General features: G+C 43.5%; 1 protein-coding gene across 1 annotated transcript in view; it reads left to right on the top strand.

The window, feature by feature from the left end:
* EIF2AK4 (eukaryotic translation initiation factor 2 alpha kinase 4) overlaps positions 1-21,326 on the top strand; it is a 143,395-nt gene that overhangs the window by 74,250 nt on the left and 47,819 nt on the right. Inside the window, 5 exon segments of the mRNA XM_068254043.1 lie at positions 95-331; positions 681-756; positions 12,460-12,581; positions 15,530-15,579; positions 19,399-19,567. Coding sequence (XP_068110144.1) covers positions 95-331; positions 681-756; positions 12,460-12,581; positions 15,530-15,579; positions 19,399-19,567 — 654 coding nt within the window.

Below are 21,326 nucleotides of genomic sequence, written 5' to 3'. Positions count from 1 at the left end.
GTAATGGTTATTATGAAATGCTTGAAGTTCAGTAATTTCAGTGACCAAAATTGACCCCCAAATGTGACCTTCTAACCAAAACATTGTCTTCAAGAGAAAGGTAATCCGTTGGCTCCTGAACCATGATCCAGCATTTCGTCCCACAGCCATGGAGCTCCTGAAGTGTGATCTCCTCCCACCTCCACAGCTGGAGGAGTCTGAGCTTCATGAGGTCCTTCACCATACCTTGGCCAATATAGATGGGAAAGCATACCGCACTATGATGAGCCAGATCTTCTCCCAGCGCATTACACCTGCTATGGACTACACATATGACAGCGATGTATTTAAGGTATCTTTATAATCTTCATTATTTATGATAAATTTTAAAATGAGAGGAGAGAAGGAAAAGCTGTCCTACAAATTCTTGGCTCACCAAGAGATTTCTGGATTGTGTATATACTGAACATATGAATGTAACTCTAAGTGAATTACTTCGTTAGCAGTGTTTTGGGCCATAAAATCTAACTGGGATTGCATGGGTTTCTGCATGTTAGGCCTTTTTTCCCCAGACACACCTGTACATTTTTTTTCTCCTTCATACAGTTCATATGTTGCATCTTGAGAAAAGAGTAAATCTACTTTGTGATTTTATGTAGTGTTCATGGATTTTACAATGCAATATTATTATTTTTTTTCAGGGTAGTTTTTCTGCCCGCTCAGCTGGAATTCATCACCATGTATGTGAGACAGTTTGCCGAGTGTTTAAAAGACATGGTAAGTTCAGTGCTAACGCTTTGTGTGACTTTCTGCTTGGCTTTAGGTATGTACAATATATACATGTAATTAACCACTTGAGGACCACAGTGGTAAACCCCCCTAAAGACCAGGCACATTTTTACTAAAATGGCCACTGCAGCTTTAAGGCCAAGCTGCAGGGCCGCACAACACAGCACACAAGTGATTCCCCCCCCCCCTTTTCCCCCCACCAACAGAGCTCTCTGTTGGTGGGGTCTCGTGATCGCGCCCCCCCCCCCCCCCCCCCCAATTTGTTTTTTTTTTAAAATAAATATTTTTTATTTTTTTATTTACTATTTTTGTCAATTTTTTTTTATTTATTTCTCAATCCCCCCCTCTTCCCCCCCCCCCCCAGCCAGCCAATCTTGGCGATCGACTGTCATTGGCTTCTGCCTATGAGAGCCGATCGCTCTCGTCCCCCAGGGGGACAGCCGTGTCACACGGCTGTCCCCAGTACAGTACAGTGCTGCTGCTGATCGTATCGCTGTACTAACTGTAAAGACGGCGGTTTAGCTGTGTAACAGTCTCTGGAGCGGCGATAGCCGCTTGGAGACTGTAGGCGGGGCGGAGCTCCGCTCCCCAAGCAGGAGATGTGTGCGCGCGATCTCCTGCAAAATGCAGCCCCAGGACTTGACGCCGATTGGCGTTAGGCGGTCCTGGGGCTGCCGCTGTGGCCACGCCCATCGACGTTCGGCAGTCCCCAGAAGGTTAAAGCACTGGAAATTTGGGGCAGGGTAAAGCTGAAAAACGTCTCACCCTGCTTCTGCAAATGCCTGGTGGTTTAATTGCTATTCCCACTCGAGGCAGCCGCGGATTCAGGGGTAAGCCGTAATGAGGCCGCCAGCAATTGCACTGTTTTTATAGTAATTTTGACTCTCTTTTAACAGCACCCAAATTACTGTCTGATTGCCGCTATAGCCAGAATTCACATTACGGCCTATGGCGGTGCATAGTGCGCCCAAATTTCCTGCACCATTTTTGCCTGTCAGAATGTAGGATAGACTCTGTCTGCAGAAAACTGTTGTGTGTAACACAGTGGCTCCTCTCTGCATAGTCTGCTTTTGTTGAGGACTCACTTTGAGGTCTTGGACAACTGTCTGGGGAACAGTAAAGATTTATAAGATGCCTGTTTTTTCACATCCGGGATGATTGTGATATCTCGGCCAACAATCTAACATCAGTACACCAATTTCCTGCCGCCTTTTCCCTGGGCATCCAACAGGAAGGATCAGTATATTAACGACTAATAAGTGCTGCTCACTTACCCTTTTTTATTTATGCTTTGCCCCCTTCTCTTACCTGTAGAACAGGATAGGCTACTTGGATGTAGCTGAACATTGCTTCAGAACAGCGCTATTTCCAAAACCTGTTGGCCTAAATCACTTAAAGGACACCGGAAGTGAAAATAAACTAATGAAACATATAATTGTGTCTATCCTTCTTCTCCTATAAACGACTTTTTAAGATATTCCACAGTTTTAGTTTATATCTAAATCCACGTTTTAAGTTTTTACTGTTATTGCTTTTGCTCAATGACACATTCATTCAAGTATGCCCAAGCTATAATCTATGAACTATTAACTAACCTTTTTTTTTTTTTTTTAAATCACTTTCCTGCTCTCAGAAACAATTTTCTGCTAGGAAAGTGCTTTATAGTTGTAATTTCTTATCTGTGAGGGTCACGCTGTAGTCTGACCCAGTCCTGACTCATATAGGAACTGCCACTTAAATACCTGATGTTTAAATCTTTCAGGTAGAGAAAGAAAAAAGGAACACAGCATAATTATTTGTGTGCTAGGCACTGTACATAGCTATGTCTATCTTATCATGTCACCTCGGGTATCCTTTAAAAGTTGTTTAAGGCAACATTAACTGAGCAATCTGTACATAGCTTAAAGGACATTTGTCATGCACAAATTTAATTTTGCCTTTGAAACAGAAGATGTTTGTGATAATTCAGCTGTAAGTGAGCAATTGTGGTTTCCCATGATGCATCACCCCCAAATATGCAAATTCTAGGAGGTTCTGGGTCACCATGAGCTATCTGGGTATTCCCTGTCACGAAAAATCATCAAAAATAAGTTTTCTTTTTAAATTGCACCAAATTTTTTTTTTTTTTTTTTTTTTTTTTTTGTAATGAATAGACCTGTTAAGCCATCAAAAAGATGTATACTGCATCCATAATTATACTATAACCATCATGTAACAATTGTTTGACGTTTAAGGGACCTAGGGATAAACAAAATTTAATAGGGAGCATCATTTTTGTTTTATTTCCCCCTCCCCTATTTGGTAGTTCCCTGGCTTGTCGTGGTGTTCGTACCCTGTACTGTATTGCAAATCTCCGCTTATAGGAGAGAGGACCCCCAGATGTGAACAGGCAATTGAAGGACAGCCGCAAAGATGAGGGACATGACTGTGTATGTCCTGTTGCTCAGATTCTGTGCCAAAGTGCTGTGTGACTGCACAAGCTGGAAAGCTCCCACCCACTGCTAGCTTCCCTTCCAGCATCCTGTACAGCTCTGTTTTTTACCTCCCTTTATAAGTGATTATTCTAAAACTCGGACAAGCAATACGTATGCTGCAGTGACTGACTTCCACACACTGTGCAAAACTTCAAAAAAAATCCAACAAAGGCTTGTCTGCAGTGACGTATTTTAGTAAGAACCGGTTCCGATCACCCTCTTGTTGTAAATTGAAGATATAGGTAGTGACACAATTTTCTTTTGATGGGAATTTAGCAGTTGCTGCTAGTTCTGACATAACTTAGCCCTTCACCTAGTTCTTCACTGAGCGTTGATTGTAAATGCAGGGAATCCTGGAATCCCAAGGAAATGGTAGCAGGGACAGGGGTCCCCATGGATGCGATGCGGTGGTGGCAGGTGATGCCTGTCGGGCTGGAGTGTGTGGGGAGGGGGCAGACACGTACAGTCATGGGAGGTAGCCAATGAGAGGAAAAGGAGTGAGAGTGACACAGGCTGCAGCCAATTAGGCTGTACTAGCTGTCTGTGCAGAAACTCCCATACCCCAAAACCCAACCGCTCTTCCCCCCCCGCCACTGCAACTTCTCTTTTGTGGTCGATTACTGGCTACGTATTAAGGAGCTGGGGACATAAGGATTAATCTCTGCAATAACAAAGTAAGATTGATTTTTTTTTTTTTTAACACATTTTTATTAGACTGAAATACAAGCAGTACAATAAAATAATTATCTGTTCACATAGTGCAAATGGTCAAAACAGTAGAACAGTATGAACTTGAGACATATAGAAAAATTATTTCTTAGAGCGGCTAAACTGATAGATAACACTACATGGAAACAAAGATCAGTCCACTTTTAAGTCATTTTTTTTTCCTTTTAACTAGCCTGCAGATGGCAGAACCTCAACCTGAGGGAGCCATTAACAGGAAACCACTAAACTATTTCTAGTTTGATACCGCAGGCGTCCAGAGCCCAGAACAGAGGCCTAAATAGGCCTGAATAAGACCAAGGCCCCAAATTCCAGTGAGGAAATCAATAGATATTGCTTCATCCCCCGAATAGTTTATTTGAAAATAAGTAGGAATGCTAAATTAATCCTAGTCTCCCACATCAAATATACCCAGGTTTCCGGCTATACGTCCAAGTAGATACCACCTCGTCCATTTGAAGGGTTGCATAATATTATACAGTTGCGTTCTCGGAACGTATTTCTTAATGAATTGTCCCCAGAGTTTGAAAAATTTGGCAGTTGCCTTGGTCTTATGTTGCTCTGCATCAAATTTGGCAATGTACATTAAGGTATGCATTGTGTCTACCAGTTGTTTATGGGATGGGGGGAGAGAATGAACCCATTGAGTCATTATACATTTTTTTGCTGCCACAAAAATAAAGTGTTCTATAGGTTTAATATTTCTATCCGTTTCCTTAGCTAGGGGGTTGCTAGCGTGAAAGAGGGCCTCCCAAAAAGTCAGAGCTCTTTTCTTTGAAGTTATTATAGAGCACATTTGTTCTACCTTTTTCCAAAACCGTTCAATCTGAGGGCACTTCCATAGTAAATGGGCCAAATCCGGAAGCTGCAAGTTACATTTCGGGCAATGAGTAAGATAGGTGGAATTCGGAGGGAGGTGCTTGAAATTAAAGGCATAATAACCTTTTGTCATAATTTTCAGCTGCATCTCCCTCCAAGTTTCCCCCTTTACCATCCTTCTCATGTCTAACCAACCCATCTCCATTGCTTTGCTAAGGTCATCTAAATCACATCCCAGAGAATCCGCCCAAAACCTTAAATATGTTTTTGTTGGGAGTTTAATCTTGAAAGAGCGCAGATCAGAATATAACTCAGATATAGACCTGTGGTCTTTCAAATTACCCAGAACTTTCAACAGCCCTCTGTGATCAGGCATAGGGGAACCTCCCAAAGTGTGGGAAACATAGGTCCTAATCTGGTGATGTAAGAAACATTGCGAATCTGTCAACTTAAATTGTGCTTTTATAGAATGAAAATCAAGTATTCTCCCATTGGGGCCTGTTATTTGGGCCAAATGAGTTATGCCTTTGGTTCTCCACTCGGTTGCCATAGCATTCCATCTCCCCCCTGGAAAATCAGGAGACGACCAAAGAGGCGCAAGAGGGGATAAAAGGCCTGGGAGACCTAAAAATTTGCGGAATTCCCGCCAGGCTATACACGTGTCTCGGAGAATTACATTGTTCTTAATGTGCCAGGGAAGGTGTGATAGTTTAGTATGCAAAACTCCAGCAAGAGACCATGGTTTGACCATCTCCTCTTCTAGCTGGGTATTGGTTACTGACTGTCTGTTTCCTAGCCAGTCTCTGACATGTCTTAGAATCGCTGCAAGGTTGTAGGCGCGAATGTTAGGGAAGTTGAGTCCCATCTTTTCTATGGGATTTTGTAGAAGTCGAAGCGGGATCCTTGCCTTCTTCCCCTGCCAAAGAAATCTTTTAAACGCCCCTATCAGACGTTGATTATCTTTGTGTTTGATCAGTAAAGACAATGTTTGTATCGGGTACAGTAGTCTCCCAAAACTTATCATTTTTATGAGGTGGCTCCGACCTAGTAGGGAAAGGGGCAAATTTTCCCAGCCCAACAGTTCTAACACAACCCTATCTATAATGGGAGTGATGTTAAGTTTGTATAACTGTGCAGGTAGTCTTGGAATTTTAATTCCCAAATACTGGAAGTAGCTCCGAGCTATGAAAATGCCCAGGGAGTTGGCTTTTTCTAAATCCTTTCCGGAGCCAGTGGGGCCTGCTAGAAACATAATGGTCGATTTGGATCTATTGATGGCCAATCCTGATATCATACGAAAATTATCTAGAAGCTTAAAGACATTGTCTAGATCATGTTCCGGGCTGCCCAGATAAAGTAGTATGTCGTCTGCGAAGAGAGAACATTTAAGTTCCTGTATCCCAATACGTATGCCCTTGAATAACCCACTTGACCTAAAGTACTCTGCCAATGGCTCTATGGCCAGATTAAATAGGAGGGGTGACAGGGGGCAGCCCTGCCTCGTCCCCCTCTTCAAAGGGAAAGTAGGCGAGGCTGTGGGCCCTATGACCAAACGAGCAATTGGGGACGTGTACATTAGGTGTACATAGTTTAAGAATGATCCACTGAATCCCATCTGTTGCATCACCAGATCTAGCCAGTTCCAATCTATACTGTCAAAGGCCTTCTCGGCGTCCAGGGACTAAATCGCCCCCGGACCCCGAGAAGACCCCACCAGCCTATGATTTTCTAGCACTGCCAGAACCCTTCTAATATTCATGACTGCTGAACGCCCACGAATAAACCCCACCTGAGAGATGTTAATAATCCTAGGAAGGATATCTGCTAGGCGGTCAGCTAAGATTTTGGACAAGATTTTGAAGTCACAGTTTAAAAGAGAAATGGGCCGATATGAACCAGGATCAAATAAATCTTTATCTTTTTTTGGTATCACCTTTATAAACGCTTCGTTGCTAGCTGGGGGGAACAGTCTTTTGTCTAGGATAAAGTTGTAAAGGGACGTCAGGGTTTGGACTATTTCTGATTTTAGGCTTTTATAAAACTCCATTGAGTAACCATCAGGGCCGGGAGCCTTCCCGTTATGAGAGTTTTTCACAATTGCCTTTACTTCACCAATTGAGATAGGGGCATTTAAGATTTCTAGTTCATCAGGTGTTAATTTTGGGAGAGTTATTCCCTGTAGAAAGGCGTGGCCCTTGGAAATATCAGTAGGTCTATCTTCATAGAGCTTCGAATAGTAATGTTGGAATATTTTAGCTATTTGGTCAGGGTCTGACTGTATTGTTCCTCGACTATCTTTTAGATGAGTTATATGATAAATTTTGCGTTTACCTCTAGCTATATTAGCCAGTAACTGCCCTGCTTTATTTCCGTACTTGTAGAAGGTCCATTCTGTCTTTGATCTCCAGAAGGAGGCATATCTCTTATAGCTAAGGTCAAATGCAGCTTTGGCATCTAGCCATGTCGTTCTTGTCTGTTCGTCCATACAGGCGACATAATCTAAGTAGGTCGTTCGTGCTAGGTTTGCTGTCTTAGTATAATCATCTAAAGCTTTTTTCTTTCGGTGTTTTATATATGAAATTATTTCCCCCCTTAAAACCGCTTTGGCAGTCTCCCAATACAGAATTCGGTCTCTGGAATGTTTCTCATTGTTTCTAGCGTAGTCTAACCACCAAAGTTTAATTTGCTCCAGAAAATCCTCATCCTGTAATAGTTGGCCCGGAAACCTCCATTGCCGAAACGTAGACCTTTGGGAGGGCACCAGGTCAAGCTGTAAAATAATTGGAGCATGATCGGATACAACCATATCTGATATCTCAATTGCTTTCACCATTTGCATAACCGAGGCCGAGCCCATAAATAAATCAATACGAGAGAGAGACTGGTGAGGAGGGGAGTAAAATGAAAAGTCCCTATCCAAAGGATGGAGAAATCTCCAAAGATCTATTAAATTGAAGGATTGGACAAAAGAAGATAAATTCTTGTCATTTTCCAAGATTCTTACTTGCTTTTGCATACCTATAGCATGGCGTCTATCTTCTTTTGGATTTAGGACTGAGTTAAAATCACCTCCTATTACATATGGTATGGAATGATCAATTTCGGCTATCAAGGGAGTGACATTACTCAAAAACCTATTTGACTCATTCGGGCCATAGATGTTAAAAATTATCAGCTGTTTACCTTGGAAGTCTAAGGTCAGTTTTACCCACCTCCCACTAACATGATCCGTTTGCTGATCAATTATTTGGCATTGAAGTGATTTGTGAATTAGTATTAGAGAGCCAGCCTTACCATTAACTGCCGGGGCACCAATGACATGACCTACCCAGAGCTTTTGTAAGTATTTGAATTCATCTGAGGTCAAATGAGTCTCTTGCAAGAGGGCTATATCAGCTTTAAGCTTATGCAAGTGGCGAAGGACTTGAATTATTTTTTCTCCCGTCCTCAATCCTTTAACATTCCAAGATACTAATTGAACTTCAAGGGGGTAAAATATGAAACAGAGAAATTTGTTAGTTCTAAATCTCACATGTGAAGCCAAATGTGTCCCAGCCGAGCACATCTGACTCCTTTCCAACGGGGGTCTGTAGATCTTAAGGACGTCTGCGGCACAAACAACAACAAAACAGTCAAAAATAAAACACAAAGAATCGACAGCTGGCATAGAAGGTATAGCCTGATCTCCCAGCTGACTTCTTTTTTCCCCATGGCCATCACAGGAGTATCCATATCCCTTAAGATGCATAAATGATGGTATTTATATGTTTGTGGATAGAACCCATGATGTAAATAGAGGAGAATCAAAGAAAAAAGATATAGCAGAGGAATCATCTCCTCCTGGTTTGATTAAGAAGAACTTAGAGCTATAGTTAGCTCAGTTTCCCCGCCAGAGTGCATATAAAAGAGATAAAGAGAAGAAAAGAAAAAAAAGAAAAAAGAAAAAGCAGAAGGAGAAAAGACAGAAAAAGGAAAAAAAACAGTGAACAGCTAACTGTTGCGTCTTTTCTACATTACAATCTCTATTGTTGCCCCATCCCTCCCCCCCCCCCTCCCTCCTCCTTCCTCCTGTGTTCTTCACTCTCACTTCGTAACTCTCAAAGCTGTCATTAAATTTAGAGCATAGTATGGTCACCAGATTATATCCATTAGTTGCCTGAAAAGTCATAATTAACTTAGAGACTAGAAGGTGGGTAGGCTTAGAATATAGTAAAAACAGTATCTATTTAGGAAAAGGAGGGTAGAGGCAACTGCATTATGTAGAACCGAGACCCCTAGGTCCCCCCCGCCATTCAAGACAGGTTTGGACCATATTCGATCAAAGGGAGCAATGTATTGGAATAGCTCCTGTAATTAAGATAAAAAATCATGCCCATTCATCAGCCCCTGCATCTTGGGTGTCTTTGTTTTTCCATGATTCCAGTGAGTCCTCCAATCTGGGGGCTTTCGGTGCAGGTTCCTTAGTTGGAGATCCCGGAGGAGATGGAGAGTTGTCACCTCGTTGCGGCGAGCCCTTAGGAGGGGATCCCTCTGCCTGTAATGACGCAGCCTACGTATCCCGGGCCGAGCTTGAGCGATCAGCATCTAGAGTTTTTATATAATCCAGACTGTCGGAGGGGCTTGTAAATGATTGCACTGGTTCATCTGGAATATAGATCCTTAACACTGCCGGGTAGATTAAGGCAAAGCGAATGTTTTTCCGGATGAGCAGCTGACACGAGGGAACGAACTCTTTTCTAGCCTTTGAAACTTCGGCAGAATAGTCAGAGAACACTAAAAGTTTATGACCTTGAACTGTCAAAGCTTTCCTTGCTCGATATGCCCTCAGGATTTTTGTTTTATCAGTAAAGTCTAAGTAGCGGGCAATAACTACTCGAGGACGGTTGATATTTGGTCGTATTGGGCCCAGTCTGTGCGCTCTCTCAACTTTGAACGGGCCTGCAAGGCCTAGAGCTTCTGGGATTAATAGTGTACATAATTCCATCAGGTCGTCCGGCTTGTATGATTCAGGCAAGCCTACAAATTTTAAATTGTTGCGCCGGGACCTGTTTTCCAGGTCCTCGACCCGATCCGCCAGTATATACTGCTGTTTATCGTGAAGGTCAGACTTCTTTTTTAGCACAGAGAAATCGTCCTCTAGCGCACTAACCCGTTTCTGGGTGCCATCTATACGGCCAGATTGATGTTGCAATTGGGCAGTAATCGGGGCTAGGTGCGTATGTAGGGATTTGGAGATGATATCAGTCACGTCTTGTTGTAAATGCTGTGCTACCTCTGCAGCGAGTTGTTTATAGTCTATAACATAAGGCCTACCCGACTCTTCGGCCTCCTTCACGCTCTCTGGATCAGCAGCCGCCGCCATCTTGGATCTTGTTGTGGCGCCGGTTCTCGCTTTAGATGTATCCTTGACTCGCGGGGCTTTAGCCACAAACTTGTCCATCCGGGCCCCCGGACCTGCTCCTAGTGTCTCCCTCTAAACTTTGGGGCCAATCTGAGCGGGGTCTCGGCTCAATTCAGCGCTGTGATCTCGGGCGGGGAGCGGAGCTCACTGGAACACGTCTCCTACATGAGGCGCCGGAACCGGAAGTGTAAGATTGATTTTAAAGTTATGCATTGCATTTTTAGCATTCCTTTTATATGATCAACAGATAGAAATAGAGAATTGATTTTGTTTTTCATGCCTAACAGTTACTCTCTAAAGCTCATGATGGACAAATAAGCAACTGAAATTCCAGCAAGAATATTTCCCGTCTTTAGGAGACACAGTTTAGAAACGTTTCTATGATTGGGGACGTTACAATGCCATACTCCACATGTAAATTAAATATCTGTTTTAAATACATTAACAATTTAACCACCCTGGCGTTCTGATTAAATCGCCAGGGTGGCTGCGGGAGGGTTTTTTTTAAATAAAAAAAAAACTATTTCATGCAGCCAACTGAAAGTTGGCTGCATGAAAGCCCACTAGAGGGCGCTCCGGAGGCGATCTTCCGATCGCCTCCGGCGCCCAGAATAAACAAGGAAGGCCGCAATGAGCGGCCTTCCTTGTTTTGCTTATATCGTCGCCATAGCGACGAGCGGAGTGACGTCATCGACGTCAGCCGACGTCGTGACGTCAGCCGCCTCCGATCCAGCCCTTAGCGCTGGCCGGAACTTTTTGTTCCGGCTACGCTGGGCTCAGGCGGCTGGGGGGACCCTCTTTCGCCGCTGCTCGCGGCGAATCGCCGCAGAGCGGCGGCGATCAGGCAGCACACGCGGCTGGCAAAGTGCCGGCTGCGTGTGCTGCTTTTTATTGCATCAAAATCGGCCCAGCAGGGCCTGAGCGGCAGCCGCTGGCGGTGTTGGACGAGCTGAGCTCGTCCAGACCGCTCAGCTGGTTAAAATAGGATAAAACTCTTTCATAGCATTCAATAAAAATGTGTTTTGTTTTTTTTGCTTTTGTGCACAAGTATTGTCTATTTACTAATTACAAATTCCCAAAGTACAGTGTATCAGATCTGAAAGCTGCCATTGCATTTTCTTGCATAGCTGCTGTATTTATATATTAACATTTTTCTAGTGATCACTTCCCTTATTTCTCTGCTTCTCAGCTCAGTGCAGTTCAGTTTCAGCACACTGCTCACTGTATACTAATTGTAGCTGACAACGGAATGCAAACAAAAGATAATGTTATCACCTCTTCCAATGTGACCAGAAGCTTTCCACTGAAGCATGGAGCTTTCCAATGAAGAACAAAGTGCTGTGTTTAACTGTTTGAATGCTGTTCTGCTACAATTAATTTTTTATTTGTGGTAGTAGATTTTATGCTGCAAATAATATTTTACAGCAAAGAATAAATGCGGAGTGTCATATCACTTTAAATGCCATCAAGACCATATGTATTTAATTTGCAAGAGTGTTTTTTTTTTTAATCAGCAAGTGATAGCAATATACAGTAATGCTAATTAGTCTCAGATGTCCTCATGTGAAGGATACTTGCTCCATCCAAATGTACATTTGTTTTCCAACAGTCATGTGAGTTAATCCGCCCATGGGCAAAACGCATGAGGGGATTAAAGAAGCCCAGAATTCCCCCTCAGACCAGGGCCGGTGCAGTGTCTGGGGACAGGCACAAGTTGAGACACCAGAATATCTGCAGACATATGCAGCTCACAGCAACGCCCCCTTTCTTTCCCCGCGACAGTTGACTTTGGATGGAGCAGCAGCGTGTGTACAGAGCATGGAGCAGCTCATTAGCAATGTAAGCTGTCCTCATTATTATCTGTATCCAAACTGCTCCTGATCTATCCCGTTGTCGATCGGGAGCAGATCGGACATTTAGGAAATAATTGTCAGATCCTGTCAGTCGGTTGGGAAATTGCATTATGTGTACCCACCACAATGTCCTACCTTATTATTATACTGTATTGTGCGTGCTGAGGGAGACCTTTCAGGAATCCCCCCCCCCCCCCGTTGAAAATCCTGGATTTGCCCCTGCCACCGGTGGATCAAGAAAACCGCCTGTTATCAGTCGCTCGGCTAGCCGTTTGTCACACGTTCATATGCCCAACTATTGTGCAACAGACCAAGGTTGGACGATAGTTGGACAGAAAAGTTGCATGTGTGTACGAGACTTTATGCCTCAGATTCTCTGCAGTGGCCAGATGGTTCATTGTGTTTATTTATATTTTAGGTGCTATAAAACTTCATACTCCTTTGTTAATGCCTCGAAACAAAATGGTGTCTGAAAGTGGAGAGTCGGCCTGCTTCATGGACCACAGTGGAATGCTAGTAACACTCCCTTACAATCTCAGGGTAGGTTACATGACTGCTGGTTGTCACCGTCAACTTTTTATTGCCTTTAACAAAACATTTCCTTTTTTTTTTACAGTTATTAATGTACTGTACTTCTAATATAGCACTTTTTTACTCTAGCTCTTCACAGAATGCATCAAACATCTCTGATAATGTATATTCTGTTATACACATCCCCATCCAGCTTCAGTCACTGCTCCGTTTCTATACGCCAGGACAATCCAGTGGTGAGGAGGTCACTGGACCACCATAGTTGGTGCCTGGAGTGGTGGTGGGTGGCCAATGTTACCAGTTTATAGTTGGGTTGGCCACATTTTACCTATTTCTCAGATACAAAATGAGCTTTGTTTATATTTGATTCAGTTTATATTTGAATAAATATGCAGAGCAGAGATAGTTTGAATAATGGTCCTTTTATTGCTATGGTCAAAAATGTAAAGGTTACCTAAAGTGAAAGTAATATGGTCAGTTTAACTAACTTACCTGGGGCTTCTTCCAGCCCCCTGCAGTCCTACTGGTCCCTCGCTGTTGTTCCGCTCTGTTTCATTCAGCAGCTATGCCCATGCGAAAGCTGGCCAGGAGCGCTCGGCGCATGTGCAGTTGAAATTTTTAGAAACTGCACAAACGCAAAATGCTTCCAGCAAAGGGAGCGCAATCCAGGAAGCCACACATGCAGCTTTCGGGTGGGACAGCTGCTTGAAGTAACAGTGGTTCAGCAGTGAAGGTCTAATAGGGGGCTGGAAGCAGCCTCAGGTAAGTTAAAGAGAACCCGAGGCGGGGTTCTTACAACGCAATCCCCATACAGAGGCTGGGTCTGCCTATAGAGCCCAGCCTCTGTTGCTAGTTAGCTTCCTCCAAAGCTCCCCCTGCGCGCTGTGAGACCTCATAAAACACAGCCGCGCTGTGCGGGCTATGTTTACCTCTCTAATGTCAGTCTCCGCTCTCCCCGCCTCCTGAATCTCTCCGGTCCCCGCCCACATCCCTTCCCTCCCTGCTGATTGGAGGGAAGGGACGCGGGCGGGGACCGGAGCGATTCAGCAGGCGGGGGAGAGCGGAGACTGACATTAGAGAGATAAACATAGCCCGCACAGCGCGGCTGTGTTTTATGGGGTCTCACAGCGCGCAGGGGGGGCTTTGGAGGAAGCTAAATAGCAACAGAGGCTGGGCTCTATAGGCAGACCCAGCCTCTGTATGGGGATTGCGTTGTAAGTACCCCGCCTCGGGTTCTCTTTAAGCTGACCACATTACTTTCACTTTAGGTTTCCTTTAAGGCCGAACTTCACAAACCCTTTCATTTTAGTTTTGGATTGTGAGAAAAGGGGTTACAAACTTCTGTTCTTTATTGCTGCATCCATTCACATTGGGCACATTTTCCCTAACTCCCTGTCTTTGGGACCTCCGTGGAGATTCTTAGCTTTAAAATAAAATCTAGCTGTCCCAGGGAATAGACCTTAGGTTGAATAGATTACTTCTGTAGGCTACATGGGTATGGTAGGACTGCAACATCTTGCCGGATATTGAATAACTACTAGCCAGTTGCTTGAGAGACCCTCCCTCACCAGGTGTGCAGATCAGCAAGCAGCAGAGCGACTTGCCTCAACACCAGGCACTGTGTTCCTCCTCTCCTATTCTTACAAACAGCTGTGCTGTTGCTTTCTCAGTAGGCTTCCAATGTGTGTCACTTAGTTGTACAGAGGCGCCAGAAGTATAAAAGGAGGTAAAATATTTTTTTAAAAGAACACAGGGGGGTTGGTGGTGGACTTGCCTCCCCCCAAATTAGACATGAAATGCTGTTGATAATTTCAACAAGTAAATTATTTATTTACATACTCCCGGATAGGTGCAATGCGTTTCATGGGCACATCCCACTTCATCAGGCAATAGATTGGAGTACAAATAACTCATGCGTTCTGAAATATAGCTTAGCGCCTCTGTGAGTATAACACTATACTTAACTCTTCATTTCCACATTTTCAGTACATACTGCAATATATTAGGCTCTTGGTGTCTTTTTCTTTATCCAATGTGTGTCACTTGTTAGACATCATGTCACATGACACACATCAGGAGCCATACAGAGTATGCTACAGCACAGCCTGCAGCTGCAAGGAGAGAAGAGGACAGCGCCTGGACTTTTGGTATGTCTACGCCGGCGCATACTGATCTGGATAGCGAGATTGAGGGAGAGAGGCATGCCCCCATGGCCTCAGGATAATTACTGGTTACTTGAGAATTCTGGTTGCTTGTGCCCCAGGTAAACTTTACTGTAGTATGACCAGCTTAAACTGCTTTAGTTTCGGCTAGAATGGGTAATAATTTCGTATGGTTGGAATGAAAAAGTAGCCGGCTGGCATGAAAATGTAGCTGGGTGCGGCGAGATGAGAGAATGCAGGGCCGGTGCTTCTGTGCACAACTCTGCTTACAGCAGAGGAGGAGGTGAGCTGATAACAGCCGGGTGCTAACTAAAACTAGCCGAGTGGAGCACCCGCCTAAAAGAGCCTGGGGAGAACACTGTAACCTATAACTCCAGCGGTCTCTGGTCATCTTCTTAATTAGTCTGAAGCTTTTTACCAAAATGACAAAGTTGAAGCTTCTTTCCAGCTCTTCTTCATATGTGTCCGCAACGCCCCATCTCTTTCAGTAATAGGAACTACGAGAAGGTTATGGGATTAGCTTTGATTGATAGAGCCACTACTCTCTTACCTTTCCCATAATTCCAATAACTGGAAATGGCAGTGTGTACGGCTGTTGTACAGGCATTGCACAGGTGGGGTGCTTCACTTTCATCATGGCACCACGAGCAGGGAAGCAAGAGCTCCAGGGGGTCACGTAACTGGAGAAGTGAGATATATTTTCCCTATGCAGGTTGATTTTTCTTTTGATGAAAGCTTCATATTGAAATCTTTTGTTTGATCCCCAACTTAAAATCTTTTTTTTTTTTCTTGTAGATTCCTTTTGCCCGATTTGTTGCGAGAAACAATGTAACAAATTTAAAAAGGTAACTCGTGCCATGCACTTTGTCTTCTCTTTTCATCTTTGTACTTGTCAGTAGCACACCATGCGCAATATGATTTTTTTCCTGAAAAAGAACATTGAGGCAAGTGGAGCCACAGACTTCTGTACACCACTGCACAGACATCCTATTGTACATGTAGTGGTTTTGAGGGCAAAGGTGTACTTTTTAAGTGGACCTGAACTCTTGCACAGTATACAAGTAAAATATAACAGAAATGCACACTGTATGTATTTAAAGAGTTTAGCCTGTGTAATTCCCCCCTCATTTGTGTCTAATCACTAGTTGTAATCTGATCTCCCCGTGTCACATGACTGCCTATAGTCAAGTAAGGATACGTGGGCGCATTCCCCTTACCACAGCTGAGTTGCATTCACGATCAAGCCACCAGAGCAGTTGATGGCAGCATATTCTCTGTATTCCACAAGGATCAGCACACTCAAAAAATATGTTGCAAAAATCATAGCTCTTTTAATGAAAAAACAGAATCCATAAAAAAGTCACGTGTCAGACAAGGACCAGCAGCCTGCAATAGATAGGTATCATAGACACCCACCGTCCATCAAAATGCCAGCTGGTAGTTTGGAATAGATAGTCCATGAGGTGATGGAGTCCAAAGTCCACAATACAGCAGATAGTGTGTCTTGGATCCGAAACAGCCCTAGGCCAGTGTCTGTCGCCACTATCCAAGACACACTGACCTATATGCAATTCACTTTTTCTCCAGACTTTTCTCCTAGGAGATATTTTTTTCATCTTCCATTTAAAATAACGTTTAAGCACTGTGCAAATGAAAAAATACCAAAAAGTATTAGTATAAGTGCTATCAAAATTATTTTGAGTTTTTTCTTGCTTGTCGGAGTCTAAAGTCATTTTATTGACAGGTTTGAAAATATCACCTAGGAAAAACTCAAGAGAAAAACTTAATTGCATATGGGCCCCCCTGTCTGTTGTGTTCTTTGGACTCCATCACCTCATGGACTATCTATTCCAAAGCTACCAGCTGGCATTTTGATGGGCTGTGGGTGCTAGGATACCTACCTATTGCAGGTTGCTGGTCCTTGTCTGACACGTGATTTTTTTTAATTTTTATTTTTTTATTTTTATGGATTCTGTTTTTTCATTAAAAGAGCTATCATTTTTTCAACATATTTTTTGAGTGGGCTGATCCGTATGGAATATCCCATGACTGCCTATGGCAGATAAGCCCATTTGAAAGTACTGGCTGTAAACAATATGTCTGCTTCCATGAATCCGGAAGTAGAAGCTGTGCAGATTTATTTTAGGATGTGTATCAGCTGTAACAAAGAAGACTTTTTTGCTTAAAGGTTATTATGCTGTTGTGTAACTTTTTGAGCAGAGAGCAGTGTTGCCAACCCATCCCCTTAATTACTGACACATGAATTATACAGGTTTTGTGGCTAGGTAGATGCAGTTAAGCCACTGATTATGTGTAAGTAGCCCCAGAACCTGTATAACGTAAATGTGTCAGTAATTAAAGGGATGAGTTGGCAACACTGGCAGAGAGGAGTTCGTTCTGAGTTCAGGTCCACTTTAAGTGGCTTTTAACCCACACTTTTTGTTAGCATATGTTATTTTTAAAGCTTGCCACAAGGTGGTGCTGGTTGTTCACAAGTTGTGCTGGGTTTTTTTTTTCGTTTTTGTTTTTTGTTTTCCCGAATCACTATAAATAAATTGCAAAGGGTGTATTACTTCAGTCACTGAGTGGGGGCAAATATGTAAATTGAATTTCTCTAACTGACACCTTAAAGAGGATCTGTAACATCAAAAGATCCCCTGGGGGGTACTCACCTCGGGTGGGGGAAGCCTCCGGATCCTAATGAGGCTTCCCACGCCGTCGTCCGTCCCTCAGGGGTCTCGCTGCAGCCCTCCAAGAATAAAGACGTCAATATTTACCTTCCTGGCTCCTGCGCAGGCGCTCTGACGGCTGTCGGCTCCGAACTACACGGAAATACCTGATCGCCGTTGGGTTTGCTCTACTGCGCAGGCGCAAGTTTCCGGCGCCTGCGCAGTAGAGCGGACCCGACTGAGATCGGGTATTTCCGTGTAGTTCGGAGCCGAGAGCAGCCACAGCGCCCCCGCTGGAGCCTGCAAAGGTAAATATTGAACTGACAGTCGGCTCTGTCGCCGGCTGTTCGGAGGGCTGCAGCGAGACCCCCGTGGGACAGAGGACGGCGTGGGAAGCCTCATTAGGATTCGGAGGCTTCCCCCACCCGAGGTGAGTACCCCCCAGGGGATGTTTTTGACGTTACAGAGTCTCTTTAAGTGATGGAGATTTGGAGGCTGCCATATTTATTTCCTTTACCAATTGCCTGGCACCTGTGCTGGTCTCTTTGGCGTCTGTAGAATCGAAATCACTTAGTTGAAACAAGCATGTGGCTAATCCAGTCAAACATCTGATCTGCATGCTTGTTCAAGGTCTATAGATGGCCACGAGATCGACCCACAGATAGATCCCGCTCTGATCTAATCTGATCAAAGAGGGATCTAATTTTGCCCCTTCCTCTGCACACACTCTGTATTTGGCAACACAATGTCCTCACCCATTTTCTTCGTGCTGTGTACTAATAGTATGCGAACAGGAAGTAATGCATGTGCACGTTACGTTCAGTAGTTAAAATGATTGCAGACATCTCATTGATGCTGGCGATCATTGACACGGGGACTTAGATTAATGAATGGAAACTGTGTTCCCATTCATTCATCTCCCCTGTAACGATTGGTGGCGAGAACGCGCGGTAGCATGCGTAGGCAAGGGACGAATATCTAAGGAGCTGTAGAGGAATTTTGCAGGGATGTAGATAGGGAAGTGGTTAAAATGAAATAAATATGACAGCCCCCATATAACTTTCACTCCAGGTGTCCTTTAAAGGTATATATACATATACATACATGTATAAACTTACTGCTTTTTGTGCACGTCATTAACTAACTGTGCTCTCATAGGAAATAAATGTACTGCAGTTCCACTTTAAAGCTTAATTAAACCTAAAACTGAATAAGGCAACTTCCAATAGCAATCAGGTTTCTAAATAAAAATAATCAGTGTAGAAATGGTGGACAAATTTGCACTGCAGCTCACTTCCTCTCCTCTCTGGATTCAGCTGTCTGGCGAGTCAGTCAGGTATAATCATGTGATTCCATATCACCAATGGATATAAGGCTGCATTTACCCCATACCTGAATTACAGTAGAAACGTGTCTGGTATGTAAAAAGTAAAAAAAACAAGGGACACCGAGAGCCCAATATAGTGTAGTATGTAGTGGAAGTATGGGTGAAGATATTAAAGGTAAGTATAGTTATACTCACAAACAAGGGTTACCATACAGGAACCACTAGAAAGGCAGGTGGGAAGATTAGACCTGTTCCCACTCAGGGTTAAGAAGTCGCTCTCTCTGTAGATCGGAAGGAAGATTAACACGGACCTGGATACTGAAAGTTGTTTTGCCCTCTTTTTATTGCCTGATGAAGCGGTGTCACGCCTGCGAAACGCGTTGCAAGTTTGTGTGGTGTAATTGCAATAAATTGTTTTGTTTAAACGTCACCACGTGTATCTGGTATACTTGGTGGTAGGTAACAGTGGTGCCTCTCCTGTTTTTAAGAATTTTATATATTTTTATTCTGCTGGCGCCTCTGTTCTCCTGCGGTATGTGAAAAGTGTATTTAAGTATAAACCAGAACATCACTTCACAACAAACTCTGAATTTCAGTGTATGCATGTACATAACTTAATAATGTGTGCATGTGACTATAATATTCTGGTTATTGTTTTGTGGCTTCAGGTATTGTATTGAGAGAGTCTTTAGGCCTCGCAAGCTGAATCGTTGTCACCCAAAGGAACTTACAGAATGTGCGTTTGATGTGATAACCTCATCGACAAACAGCTATTTGCCCATCTCAGAGACCATCTACACCATCTATGAGATCATTCAGGAATTCCCAGTATTACAGGTAAGCTGTGAGAAATATGACACAAATAATAGACATGCATTCATGCTCCAGATTATACCCGAACGCTCCTTTAATGAGGTCCTCCTTTAAAATAATGTCATGAAATTTACATTTAAAATACACCTACTAAGACTGCGTCATGCAATAAAACAGATACACTACACAGAGTACTTGCCACATACCACAGAAGTGCTTCTTATTTGTATATCAGCAGCTAGTGCCTGGATTGTTATACTTGAGTTATCAATATCTATTGTATCATTACTGAAAATTGCTGACCAATCAGATCTTTGCTTCTTGAAGTTAAGGTCCCACACCTAATGGAAAGCTGTACTACGTGCTTGCCGAACAGTTCAGCGTCCTGTCTGCTGTCCACCAGTGCAATTTGCGTGCCTACACCCTCTTCTCTATGTAAAATGTTCTACGTATACTTGTGGTAGCCTGCATCCAATCTGCATTCAAATTTTAGATTAGGGACTAGCACATAAATTTGCACTTAATTTGCATAATTTTGCATCTGATTTGGATTCAAGGCGTGTATTTAGCCCTTGGGGGTCTGTACACGCCCCTCGATGGTTTATAAGGCAGTTGCAGCCTGTGAGCGCTGTCATTTTTGTTTGTTTGAATTACAGCGATAGTAACACCAAGCTGGTCATGTGCTGACACATGGCGTGGTTACCCAGCGGCAGAGGACTGCAACATGTCGAGTATGAACACTGCTGCGGCTGCACTCAGTTGTGACTCCTGGGGGGGGGGGGGGAGATATGTTCAGGGCCGGTATTGAGTGCTAGCCAGCACCCAGCCGATGATGCCTGTTGGTTGCCTATGTTAGGCTATGTTTCCACTGTAGCGTTACATTTTCGCCTGCAAAAAATCGTATAAGATTTTTCTGATTGGTGAAAATTCGCATGTAAATTTGTACGCGTTTTTATGCGAATTTTCGTACGCGAAAATTCGCATTAGTTACATATGCATAATCTGCCTAGTAACAGCTTAGTCATGACTGCTGACAACTTCCTGTAACCATGGATCTAATGCGAATTTTCGGGCAAGTAACGCGAAAATTCGCATTGCCTATACAAAGCATTGTACGCGAATCGTACGCGATGTCCGAAAAAATGATACAGGACCTCAGATTTTTTCACGCGTACGAACGCATACGAAAATTCGCATAGAGTGGAAACGGCTGCATTGACTAACATTAGTTTTAAAATCTATGCGAATTTTCTGAGCAGAAAAACTGACACAAAACGCACAAGTGGAAACCTAGCCTAAGGGAGGCCTCAATGTCTCCTGTATCTGATCATGTGATACTCATCAGGGTTATGTCAGTCAGCAGCAGACTTTCCACACTGTATTCTGTCCAGTGTGCTATAACAACCTTTATTCTGAGACAATATTGTTCATGCATTTTTCTGCTTCTTATTTTTATCCATTAAAAAAGTTTTTAAATTTGCCCTGTTGCAGGGGATTATGGGTGCCCGTCTCCTCTTCTGCAGATGTTCAGGTCCCTGTTTACTTTTCTTGTACCCCCCCCAACAGCTTTGCACAGTAGTGTTGCTGCTGTCTCTGCTACAAATGCACCTTCCTGACTGAGGACTTGTGCAAATGAACCCACTTATGGTTGCCGGGCAATAATGGTGAGGCATGATTTTATCAGGGATAACACATATCCTCACCCCTGCTGCCACATCCCAACAGTGGCTTAATACATTTTCAGCGTTATGATGCAGCATGGGGAGAGTTTGTAGAGACCTGG

The sequence above is a fragment of the Hyperolius riggenbachi genome, chromosome 9, assembly GCF_040937935.1.
Source record: "Hyperolius riggenbachi isolate aHypRig1 chromosome 9, aHypRig1.pri, whole genome shotgun sequence".
NCBI lineage: Eukaryota > Metazoa > Chordata > Amphibia > Anura > Hyperoliidae > Hyperolius > Hyperolius riggenbachi.
This window is presented reverse-complemented; position numbering and strand designations above follow the sequence as displayed.